This window comes from Uranotaenia lowii, chromosome 3 (assembly GCF_029784155.1).
Source record: "Uranotaenia lowii strain MFRU-FL chromosome 3, ASM2978415v1, whole genome shotgun sequence".
In the NCBI taxonomy this organism is placed as follows: domain Eukaryota; kingdom Metazoa; phylum Arthropoda; class Insecta; order Diptera; family Culicidae; genus Uranotaenia; species Uranotaenia lowii.
The window spans coordinates 88,935,724-88,948,720 of NC_073693.1; the positions used below are offsets into that span (position 1 = coordinate 88,935,724).

At 41.6% G+C, this 12,997-nt stretch overlaps 2 protein-coding genes and 1 long non-coding RNA gene across 3 annotated transcripts; 2 read left to right on the forward strand and 1 right to left on the reverse strand.

Annotated features, from left to right (window-relative positions):
• Window positions 1–6: 6 nt before the first annotated feature.
• LOC129752786 (protein lethal(2)essential for life-like) lies at window positions 7–961 on the forward strand. Its single transcript, XM_055748563.1, has 2 exons — window positions 7–298; window positions 480–961. The coding sequence occupies exons 1-2, from the start codon at window positions 10–12 to the stop codon at window positions 656–658; spliced, it is 468 nt and encodes a 155-aa protein (XP_055604538.1). The 5' UTR covers window positions 7–9; the 3' UTR covers window positions 659–961.
• A 1,498-nt stretch (window positions 962–2,459) lies between these two features.
• LOC129752787 (uncharacterized) lies at window positions 2,460–4,003 on the forward strand. The gene is made up of 3 exons (XR_008738901.1): window positions 2,460–2,699; window positions 2,760–2,996; window positions 3,061–4,003. It is a non-coding gene; the product is annotated as an uncharacterized LOC129752787 (long non-coding RNA).
• Window positions 4,004–7,195: 3,192 nt separating this feature from the next.
• LOC129752783 (protein lethal(2)essential for life-like) lies at window positions 7,196–8,299 on the reverse strand. Its single transcript, XM_055748558.1, has 2 exons — window positions 7,621–8,299; window positions 7,196–7,518 (listed from the first exon to the last, which is right to left on the reverse strand). The coding sequence occupies exons 1-2, from the start codon at window positions 8,033–8,035 to the stop codon at window positions 7,313–7,315; spliced, it is 621 nt and encodes a 206-aa protein (XP_055604533.1). The 5' UTR covers window positions 8,036–8,299; the 3' UTR covers window positions 7,196–7,312.
• Between the last annotated feature and the right edge of the window lie 4,698 nt (window positions 8,300–12,997).

The following is a 12,997-nucleotide window of genomic DNA, read 5'->3' on the forward strand; positions in this document are numbered from 1 at the left end:
AGTACCGCGATGATGGCAGACGAGTTACTTGGCGCTGTGTTGGCTCCTTTTCCCAGGCATCGCCGGATGGGCTTCGGAAGGTCCTGGCGACTGGCTCGAAACACCCGGGAGCATGGTACCGTTGTGAATACGACCGGTGATGTGTATCGCATCGATCTGGATGTGCAACACTTTTTGCCGGAAGAGCTGAGCATCAAGACCGAAAACAACGTGATTGTCGTGGAGGGAAAACACGAGGAAAAGTTGGACGAGCATGGTTCCGTTTCGCGGCAGTTTCAAAATCGATACGTGTTGCCTGGTTAGTTTTTGTTCTCTTCTGTAGTAGGTATAGGCGTATTGAGCTGTTTGATAAAATACTGTTTACGAATAAAAAACTTTAGCAAAGGGTGTTAATTATTCCAAGCGCAATATTCATGTAGCCAATCGCTCTTGATGAGATGTGTCGTTTTAAGATGTTTTGATATTTTTCTTTCTTGCAGATGATTTCAACCCAAACGATGTATCTTCTTCGCTAACTACCGATGGAGTCCTCACTATAATTGCTCCGAAGAAAACATTGATGGAATCGGGAATAGAGAGAATTGTTCCTATAACACTGTGCGAGGACATTGACAGGCCGAGTACCTCGGGAGAAGGTTCACGGAACGATCGAGGCTGATCGCGTATGTTGAAAACGTTAGAACATAATAACTTCGAATGGCGTTTGGTAGAGTTTGCGCTATAGCTGGAATATTTTCTGATTTAGCTCCTATTAAATGGTCGCCTTGAAAAATAGGAGGTCCTGTGACAAAGATGCAAAGCATACAAAATGTAGGAACTCAAACAAAAATTTCTCCAACGTAAAGGAAAAAAAAACCTTTTGCGCAAATTCTTCCACCAATCAGTTGCCTTTAGTCAACGTAACGGTGCAATCAATAGTAATGCCTTACTGTAGAAAAAAATAAAGTTCCTTTAAGTACTATCGATGTTCGACTTATTATAGGTTTAACAAATAAGGATAGTGAATATTATTTAGTTTATATCAGCAGATAAGAGAAAAGTGTAATTTCCCTTTTTGGTTAAATTCTGGAAAGCTGTTGAATGAATTGCTTATTTTGTTTAAAGACTAGCTGAATTTACCCGCTCTTGCTCGGGTTTACATGAAATGTATCGATTAACATATTTTTTTTTAATTTTTCTATTTTTCATAACGACGTATTGTTTAGTCATTTTACTTAATTTTGCAAAACATTTGAACAAACAGGCCCCAAGTAACAATTATAGCTTTATTATGGTCAGCAAAATTTCGTTTGGACTATAGCATTAATCTTCATAAAAAGCTAAAGCGCATTCTATAACATCACCTGGACTCTAATAAAGCCAAAGTCAGGCTACTTGGCCCTATCCTATAGGAACGTCACCATGACAAATCATTGTGGGTCACCAAAGCTATTAAATTATTTTTGTTCTTTTTCGCTTCTGTCAGTTCTCAGAGTTTTTTTCCAGCAACCATAATGGTTGATGAATGTTAATTGCATTATTGAGATATGATCTGGTAAAATTAATATCCAAAACACCAATGTTTTAACCATATTATGAGCATGTATGAAATTTGTTTATTTGTTTATTTGTTTATTTGTTTATTTGAATCAAAATCATCTGACATAGGTGTCTTAATGATCTACCTAATATTATTAGCACATTACATGATACTTTTCTTAATTTCTTAATTGGTCATTTAAATAAGATTCAATTCGGCGTTTAAAAGTTGCAGTAGAAACATTGAAGTCGAAGACATTATAATAACGTAAAAAGCACTTTTTTTCGGAACGAAGAGGGTCGTTGCTGCCATAGCTCGTGTTTCTGGGTTCCAGAGAGAGCCAGTTTCTGATACGCAAGGTTCTTTCTGGAGCATAAATATTACAGCGAGAAAGTAGCCAGGAGCAGTCAATTTCGTTACGAAGTATCTTAGCCACAAACAGCGATTGACCGATGGAACGACGATCCGACAGCGTATGAAGTCCAAGCAGGGCACAACGATGAGCGTATGGCGGTAAATTTAAAGGATTCTCCCAAGGTAGTTCACGAAGAGCGTAACGCACGAACCTACGTTGGATGGCTTCAAAACGCGCTTTCCATGAAGCTTCAAAAGGCCACCATACTAGGTTCGCAGATTCCAAAATCGATCGCACCAGGCAGCAATACAGAGCTCGCAAGCACACTGGATCAGTGAATTCTTTGCTCAAACGTATAATAAATCCCAGCATTCGGTTTGCCTTTTCGAGTACCACAGAGTAATGACGCTTAAAAGTCATATGACTGTCCAACAAAATGCCAAGATCCTTTATCTCCTCAACACGATTCAACTGCTCGCCCAGAATATCGTAATTATGCATGAAAAGATTTTTCCTACGCCCAAACGTGATAATACAGCACTTCACAACACTCAAAACAAGTAAGTTGTTACGGCACCAATTCACGACTGCGTCCAAGAAGCATTGCAATTCATAACAATCAGCTTGACTGTTTATGACTAAAAATATTTTCAGGTCGTCCGCGTACAGGAGAACTCCACATCCAATCAGCACCAAGTTGATGTCGTTACAAAAGAGCGTAAACAATAAAGGACCCAGATTGCTGCCTTGGGGTACCCCAGACTTCGGAATAAAGTCCGAGGATTCAGCAGAACCTATTTTTACAGCCAATCGCCGATCCGTTAGGTAGCTTCTGATCCACGCACACAATCGTTCGGAAAATCCCAATCTAATCAATTTTTTCAGTACAATGCCATGGTTTACAGAATCAAATGCCGCTGAAATATCGGTAAAAATCGCGTCAATTTGCTTGCCGCCATCCATGTTTGACATGCATTAGGCTATAAAAACCATCAGTTACCGAATATTTAGGAAAAATCCATGCTGGTTCTCAAAAATCCAGTTCCGGCAGGCCGAAAACATGACATCGTTGACTATCCTCTCAAATACCTTCGAGCAGGCAGCTAGCGATGTGACACCTCGGTAGTTAACAACATCTTGTTTGTCACCTTTTCTGTGCACTGGGCTCATAAACGATTTTTTCCAGATGGTTGGAAATTTTTGCTGCTCTAGAGACTGATTAAAATGCGCGTAAGAGGCTCCACCAGTAAAGTGCGACACTTTTTCAATACACACGCCGGTATTCCATCCTGCCCGGCTGAAGTGGAGTTCTTCAAAATAATTATGGCCTCTAAAACCATTTCCTCGCTAACGGTGAAAACATCCAGATCCAACACATCGATGGGTAATCGTGATAAGGCGGAGTTTAATTGCTCGGCAGTTGGCGATGCGTCTGAAAAAACACTGGCGAAGTAAAAAGATAGCATTTTTCAGAAGGTGACATAGCAATACGGTTGTTTTATCGAAGTATAGCTGGAAGCCCGGACGCTTTCCGTTTGGAGTCCACAAATTTCCAGAACTTTTTTGGATTGCGACGAAGCTCACTCTGGGTACGATCCACATAACGGCGATAACAAAGTCGATTGTATATCCGGTACCGATTAGTAGCAGCGTTCAATTTGATTTTCACGAATGAGCACCTGGAGTTACTAAACTTCCGTAGCAATCTCTAACGCGTTTGTTTCAACTAATTCAAGTGAAAATCAGACCAAGGGGGTCGAAGAGGAGGTCGCACCAGGAGTACGGACGGACTCATCGAAAACGCCATCCAAAATTGCGCCAAATGTACTAACAGCCACATCTACGTCAGTACAACTTTGTATGTCCGACCAGTCAACTTCAGACAGAACACGGTTCATGGTGTCAAAATCCGCACGCTTAAAGTCACGAGCTGACACATCGAAATCCTCGACAAAAACGATAGGACACGGAAATGAAATTTCAAATTCCAACGGAGGGTGGTACACGTCTTTAGAGACAACGATGTCGCTGGCCTCGATTGTGGGGCTGATCAAAATAGATTTATCCGAGAAAACCAAATCCAGCGTTCGATTTTGAAAATTTTGTAAATGAAATAGTATCTTAAAATAAATGCGCCTCGTCTGATCTGATGGTCAATCATGATGTAAGTGACGGAAAATAGGCCTGAACAAATATTTTCAAATAGGTACTTGCATTGTGAATCCATACACATGGCGTCATTTTATGCCCTTCTATTCTACAACCAACATGGCGTTAGTCAAATCAATGCTTAATAGATTATTTATGATCAGAAAAATGGCTTATTGGTTTTATGAGAGCCATATAAAAAGCCAAAATTTGACGTTTCTCACTCTCAAGCCAACCAATTACACGCATAGGATGAGTTTCTCATTTCTGAGTTGCTAATCATTAGTACAGTAAATGAGGACAGACTTTTTGAATGAAAATGAATTGGTTGTCAATGACCCGTGGAATGAACCTTGAGTTGAAGTCGAATTTCGTTGTCTGACGCTATCTTAAAATCCAAGATGGCGGCTTTCGCCGAACTTTAAAATGTTGTAAATGACTTAAAATCGCATGAAACCCCAACAATATTGGTATAAGGCGAAAGGGCTAAACGAGTAGAAGTCGAATTTCGCTGTTTGACTACTTAATCTAGATCTAGAGCAAGCGTCTTCACTTGGTCCCAGTTAAAATTCTCGTCGACAGCTCGGATTTCGGCGGCTAGGCTTCGCCGCCACGAGTTTCTGGGTCTGCCTCTTCTCCGATGTCCTTCTGGATTCCATTCAAGTGCCTCTCTGCAAATCTGTTTCTCATCTTTTCGCAACGTTTGCCCAATCCATCTCCACTTCCGTTACCGAATCTCGATTTCTAGCGCCCTTTGGCGACACCAACGATGTAGTTCCTCATTTTAGATCCAATTGCAAGGCCACCAAGCGCGGATGATATTCCGCAGACAGCGATTCACAAAAACTTGCAGTTTTCGCGTCGTCACCGCATATGTGCACCAAGTTTCACACCCGTACAGCAATACGGATTTGACGTTTGAGTTGAAGATTCGGATCTTAGTTCGTAGAGAGATCTGGCGTGAGCGCCAGATGTTTCGAAGACTCGCAAACGCAAATCGGGCTTTTCTGATCCGGGTTTCGATGGCCTTCTTGGTACCACCATCAGGCGTAATCTGGCTACCAAGATACTGGAAGCACTCCACTGTCTCAACCTGTCGTCCAGCTACCACGAAATTGGAACGATTTTCTGTGTTGACTTCCATTGACTTGGTCTTTCCGACATTGATTTTGAGACCTGCTGCCTTGGAGCTTTCGGTGAGGTCGTCGAGTTTGCTCTGCATGTCTTGTTGTGTTTGGGCGATCAAAACAATACCGTCTGCCAGGTCAAGGTTGTTCAGTTGCTCCATTGTTGAAGGACTCCACGGCAATCCTCGATTTGGCCTACAGTCAATCGATTCAGTCAAGATCTCATCCATTACGATGAGAAAAAGCAGTGGTGACAAAATACATCCTTATATCACTCCAGCAGTTACCGGGATTAGTTCGGACAAGACACCGTCGTGCAAGACTTTGCACGAAAATGCCTTGTACTGTGCTTCGATGAGATGGACTAGTTTCTCTGGGATCCCTCGTCGTCTTAGAGTAGCCCAGATGTTTTCGTGGTTCAGTCGGTCAAATGCTTTTTCGAAATCAACGAACACCAGAAGAAAAGAGTCCTGGAATTCGTTGATTTGTTCCAGTATGATTCGAAGCGTTGTGATGTGGTCCACACATGATCGTCCGGATCGGAATCCAGCTTGTTGCCGTCGGACTGTAGCGTCGATTTTCTCCTGGATCCTGTTTAGGATCACTTTGCAGAGTACTTTGTGAGTTGAACAGATCAAAGTTATGCCACGGCAGTTACCACACTCGGTCAGGTCTCCTTTCTTCGGTACCTTTACAAGGATACCCTGCATCCAGTCGGTCGGGAATGTTGCAGTATCTCAAATGTCAGCGAAAAAACGGTGCAACATTTGTGCGGACAAGGCAGGGTCGGCTTTGAGCATTTCAGCAGGAATGCAATCGATTCCAGGCGCTTTGTTGGATTTCATGTCCTCGATTGCCGCTTCAATTTCAGCCAGCGAGGGCGCTTCCGAGTTGATGCCAATGCTCAGTCCAACGCTTGAGCTGATCTGTTCGATCTGTCAGCTGCTGACCTGCTCGATCTTTCAGCGGCATTCTTGCATTAGTCCTTGTACCACTAAGACGGCGAATAATTTCATATAATAATCGGATATCTCCAATGGCGGCGGCTCTTTCTCCCTGTTCGTCTAGGGAGTTTGTCCAGGCTCTCTTGTCTCGTCTACAACCTCGTTTAACTATCTTTTCCAGCTCTGCAAATCGTAAGCGGGCGGCTGCTTTGGCTGACCCGGTACATGCCTGTTCAATTCCGACTTTCGCCTTTCGCCGATCATCGATCATCCTCCAGGTTTTATCCGACATCAATTCACTTCGTCTTCTACAAACTTTACCGAGAGTACCATGGCTCGTTGTGATAAAGGCATTCTTGATTCTACACCACTGTTCTTCGACTGTTCCGTCTGTCGGCAGTTCCGAGGATCGGGATTCAAGCTGTTCAACGTATGCCCATTTCACCTCTGGATTCTCCAAACGGCGGACGTCGTATCGACATCCGACATTCTCCTTTCGCCGCTGGACACGCGCGACTCTCAGTCGTATCTCACCAAGGACGAGGTGATGGTCAGATGCAATGTCTGCGCTTCGTTTGTTGCGGACACAAGAAGGCTCTTTCTCCATTTTCGGCTGATGCAGATGTGGTGAATGTTATTTTCTGTTCGGCCATCTCGGGATACCCAAGTGACCTTATGTGCTGGTCGATGGGGGAAGAGCGATCCACCGATCACCATGTTGTTGTTGCCACAAAATTCTACAAACAGCTCTCCGTTTTCGCTCATCTGTCCTAGGCCATGGCGCCCCATGATGCGCTCAAAGTCCTGATTATCGGAGCCAATCTTTGCGTTGAAGTCGCCTAAGTGGATTTGAATGTCACCCTTCGGAATTCTCTCAACCACGCTGTTCAATTGACTGTAAAACTGCTCTTTCTCCTGCAAATCGGCAACGTCAGTGGGTGCATAACACTGGAAATTTAAACCCTGAATACTAATAGCTTATCTAGAGTTTGCCCCGCTTAAAATCTAAAAGAAATGTTGGGGTTTTTCTTCCCTACTTTGAATCTACCATTAAAATATTCTGTCAATGTTATCGGATATAGGAGATCAACAAAAACATCACTTTAAAAAAGTTAATATAGGTTTATTAAAAAAAATAATCTGTTTAAAAATTCATCACATTCTTACAGCAATACATTTGGTCCATACTTTACGTCTTCATTTTCGTAACCTGCATACATTATTGAGAGTTCTCATTAGTTTGTGTGATTGGAATAGTTCGTTCGGCGGTCTGTTGCTGCTGAATGTTGACCTGTGGTGCCACTATTGGCACTTCCCTCTGTTGCTGGGCCGCACTATCTTGAAGCTGTGGTTTTTTGGGAGCAGTTACAGTCAGAACACCATCCGAGGACAGACTCGAGACAACAGCTTTGGGATCGAGATCCTCTGAAAAAAGAAAGTAAAAATAAAATCATGTTTAAATCCTCTTGAATCACTATTTTAAGCTTATATAAGGTTTTTCAAATTAGTATAGGCATAAATTCTTACTTGGTAGTACGTATCGCCTGACAAAGTGTCTCGAAATGTATCCATGTTCGTCCTGCTTCTCCTCGTGCTTTCCTTCAACGATGATCGCATTGTCAACGGTTTTGACAGTCAGTTCTTCCGGCGAAAACTGTTGCACATCCAAGTTGATCAGCCACTTATCCTTGGAATCGAGCAGGTTTAGTCCGGAGCTGATGCGTTGATTAAGCTGTCTCATGTCATCCCCGAACCAGGAACAGGACCGTTGGAATCCCATCCTTCGAAGGTCCATCGGATGACAAGTGGCCATCGATTGGAAAAGGTCATCGTCGAACAGCCCGGTTCCGAAATGTTGATCCAGAAGCGAGTGGCTGCGGAATGGCCGATCGAACCATGGATCGTCCCACCAGTTGCGAAAACTAATCGGAATCTGCGACATTTTACTGCTTTCTTCTTGTATTTTTACACACTTTAGAATTATAACTTTGATCACTTTTAAAGAATTTTTCACCAGTTTAACAACTTTTCTCTTCGACTCACTAGAACTGTTTGCTTCCTGTACTCGATCGGTCGCCGCTTTAAATATACTCAAACAACGATTTTCGTACCACGCCGTTTTCTCAAAAAACGCACGACGCTTGCGCACTTTTGAAAATTCGAAACTGTTTATTCACTCCCAAAACTGCTCTCTTCGAGAATTTTCGCGAATTTTGGGGATCATCGGTTTGGTTTAATTGTCGCTCAATTATTGAAACAAATATTGTGGTGATGATGATGATGCGGATGACTGTTGTTTTGTTTTCGCGTCTATTAGAAGGTGATGACCAATCGAGATCTAATTGCCTCCCTTCATCAATCCATCCAAAAGCTAAGTGAGTGTCATTGTGAGTGGGAGGAATTGAAGCTATTTTTCCTTATTCTTATGAGAAGCACGTCCTAACGGAGAGAACTTAGATCAGCACTTAACTCGTTGTAGATTATCTCAACCGGTATTCATTTCATATTCTATGTGATGAGAAATATGAGAAATTACGCACATTTTCGAGGCGGTTTGGAATAATTTGGAACGATCAAAACTTTTTTTTTCAAGTTTATATTTGGGACTTTTTACCATTCGTGTCTTTGAACGACCAAAACGAAGTTCTGAAATTTCAGGACAAAACCAAAATTTAAACCTTAAAAAAATTTAAATAAGGAAAGTAAAATTCAAAACATGAGTTAAGTTCTTATGCGCATGACATAGTGATATGACATTTAACGTTAACCCTCATCTGTCCCAGAAATTTTTACTCGTTACAGTTCCTGGAGTGTCAATTTGACACTCCTGACTAAACAGAATATATCTCTTTTGTTTCTCAACCAATTTTTATGAAACTTATAGTTTTAGAAACTCAAATATATTTATCAGACATTATTCACATACAACACATAAGTTTTTCGTTATTCAAAGTATAAGAAAAAAATCTGAAAAAACATGCTTCGGAAAATAACTGTAGATCAGCTACGAAATAATAAAAAAAAAACACTCAGAGTCTGAAGTTAGATGCTATACGTTGCGTACAAGAAAATATTTTGTGCTGTGTGGTGGCGGCTAATAGAATACTACCACTGGGATACTGATCCACGTCGTAAAAGGCGACTTATCCAGTACTTCCCATATGCGTTAGTCATTCTTCAAATGCGACTATCACATTGGGAGGGGGGAACCTTGGCTTGGTTTCAAGCCAAGTTTCTTCAGGGAGGATTCACCAATTGTGCTTATTGCTATTAATGCGCATGCACGAGTTGTATTCTCCTAAATTTTGTAAACACCCGCTTCAAGGTGGTTCTGTGCCTGCGGGCCCCAAAGTGGGGGTAGGAGGGTGTATAATAATCCTATCTTAAGCAGAACGTTGTTAAGGTCTGCACTATAGCCAGGCACTGGTGCAAAGGGCCGTATTTTTCCTGGCAACTCGTGGGATTCAGATTATACACACGATTTTAAAATTTTCATCCTGTATGGGATACCCCGCTTCATGCGTCGATATGAAGGTGCAGAGGTTCTTGTGTGTGATGGAAATATGTGTGGAATTCTTTGATAGAAATGCTTTCTATTAAGGTTGCACAGATAAATCTGCAGCACAAAAGAACCGCTACACTGAACTTATGTCGTTTAATCCTTAATGGAACTGCATCAATCGCCTTGGTCCAAGAACCCTATTTCCGAAATGGAACTTTTTACTTAGGGAATTTGCTCAAACCAAACTTTACTGTGTTCAGTGTGATGGGAATGACTAATGCCCGAATAATGCCTCGTGCATGTATATTGATAAACAATTCTTTAAATGCAACACTTATACCCAATCTAACAACAAGAGATATTTGCGTCGTTCAGGTTTCGCTGCCTGATAGAAAATACGTCTACTGTTCAGCATACTCACCATATGAACAATCATCCCCTACGGATGATTTAAAAAATGTCATTTCATTCTGTGAATCACAAAATATACCGCTTGTAATTGGCTGTGATGCCAATGCCCATCATTTTGTATGGGGTAGCTCAGATATCAATCTGAGAGGCTTAAATTTTATGGAATATTTAAGCAGCACTGATTTGGAAATTCTAAATGTAGGAAATAAACCAACTTTTGTTAGGTGTGACAGAGAAGAGGTGATTGACATCACACTTTGTTCTAGAACAATTTCTCAGGAAATTTCAAATTGGCATGTGCCTAACGAAGAATCGATTTCTGACCACAGGTTTATCTATTTTGAACACTCAGGTGAGTTTTTAGAAACAATTACATTCAGAAACCCAAGAACAACTAATTGGGACCTATATTTGGAGCATCTTGCTACTAAATTTCATGGATATACACCTGAAATTACTACTCCTTCTGAGTTGGATGAAGTGGTTGCAAAAACCACCGAAATTATTTTAAATTCTTATGAAGAAGCGTGTCCCTTACGAACGTTGAAATTCAACAAAAACAGTACACCATGGTGGAACTCAAATCTCAGTAAATTACGAAAAAAACTGCAGACGCTCTTGGAACCGAAGGCGCACGGAAGGTTTTGATGCCTTCAAGTTGGCTCGCAGAGCTTACAGGAAAGCAACAAGAGCTGCCGAACGCTCAAGTTGGCAGAACTACTGCACAAACATTTCAAGCTTGCACGAAGCAAGTAGGTTAAATAAAGTCTTAGCCAAATCAAAAGATTATCAGGTTTCATACCTTAAAACCCCTAGTGGTGATTATACATCAAACGACGAAGAAACATTAAGTTGTCTATTCAATACTCACTTTCCAGGATGTGTTGATCAAGATTCATCGATAGAGCCTGAGTTCTTTTCTGGAAATCTAGATTCCTTGCATTTTGCTCGGAAAATAGTTACTACAGAATCGATCAAATGGGCAATCGATGGTTTTGCTCAATACAAATCTCCTGGAAGTGACGGTTTATTTCCAGTTTTGCTTCAAAAAGGTTTCGATCATTTCAAACACATATTAAGAAAAATAATGATAAGCAGTTTTGCTCATGGATATATTCCTAAACTTTGGCGGCAGATAGGCGTGAAATTCATCCCTAAAGGGGGACGATCATCATACGACGAAGCCAAAAGCTTTCGTCCTATTAGTCTAAGTTCATTTCTATTAAAAGCACTTGAACGTTTAATTGATCATCATATCAGGCAAGAATGCCTTGTCCAACATCCGCTTAATGCGACACAACATGCATACCAAACAGGAAAATCAACATTAACTCTTCTGCACAACGTAGTACATAATATTGAAAATAGTTTTTCACAGAAAGAATCATGTCTAGGAGCATTTCTAGACATAGAAGGAGCATTTGATAATGTCTCGTTTACATCAATAATGGATGCGGCACTACTTCATGGAGTGCCTAGTGTTATAACTAACTGGATTAGCGCAATGCTAAGTAACAGGAATCTTCATTCGTCTTTAAGACAGGCTTCAATAACAAAAGTTAGCACACGTGGTTGCCCACAGGGAGGTGTACTATCACCTCTTTTGTGGAACCTAGTTGCAGACGGCTTGTTGAGAAAACTCAATGACCGTGGAATACCAACCTATGGATTCGCAGATGATTATCTTCTGCTGGTAAGAGGTTTGTGCATAAGCACATTATTTGATATAATGCAACAAGCTCTGCGCTCTGTTGAACGATGGTGTTCTCATGTAGAACTTTCAGTTAATCCTTTAAAAACTAATATTGTTTTATTTACTAAAAAACGTATCACCCGCGGGGTGCGCCCTCTGCTGTTTTATGGTTCCGAAATCACCGTGTCTAATCAAGTTAAATATTTGGGTGTCATTCTTGACTCCAAATTAAACTGGTCTGATCACATCGAATTTAGAATCAAAAAAGCATGCATGGCCTTCGGACAATGCCGACGTGCAATCGGAAAAAACTGGGGACTCAAACCCAAACATATTCACTGGATTTACTCCACAATAGTAAGACCAATTCTGGCCTATGGGTGTCTAGTGTGGTGGCAGAAAGGAGAAGTTGCAACAGTTCGGACTAAACTAAATCACCTTCAAAGAATGTGTCTTTTGGGGATGTCCGGATCGTTCACTACAGCTCCTACTGCAGCACTAGAGGCTCTGTTTTCTATCAAACCTCTACACTTGTTCCTAAAACAGGAAGCCTTCTCATGTGCTTTTCGTCTACAGGCAGTTGGTCTCTGGCTGTCAGGAAATATCGAAAGATCATCGAGTCATACAAATGTGTGGCCTGAATTAGTTAGATTAAACAAGTTTAATCTAGCGCCAAACGATTTAACACTCTCGAGTAGTTTTCCCTACATGGGGTTTAAAGTCAAATTTCCTTCTCCTCAAGAATGGTTATCAGGTTTCGTAGAGGACCAAATGTCCTCTCATATTGTATTCTATACTTCGTCTCGGCTTGCTGGATTCACCCTGGCTGGTACCTGTGCTGCAGAGTTGACTATGGTGGCGCCCTCGGCATTTTCGACAGCAGTTTTTCGATTGACAACTTCTCGATTGATGTCCCTTCCGTAGGCAGTTCCGACAGAGTTGTTGACGGCGTACTAGTTTGTCTTTATCTTCGATGGTCATCTTGGCGAAGGTCTGGCATAGATAAAGTGGATGGTGTTCAGAGCAGGCGAAACATTGGCGTGGTGAGAATTGAGTGGCTCCGTTGCTGATGATTGCTGATCGATGGACCGGTTTTTTGAGTGCTGAAGACGAGGAAGTGTCCAGGTGAACGTTGCTCACACTCTGTAAAACAGTGACCCTTCGCTGAAGAAAGCTGACCAGATCTGGGAAGGTAGCTGCCTCATGAGTCGACGAAAATTCTTCCCAATCCCTTCGTGTAGTGGGATCGAGACGAATACTGAGCATACGAATCAGCAATACGTCCCAAAATTCGGTTC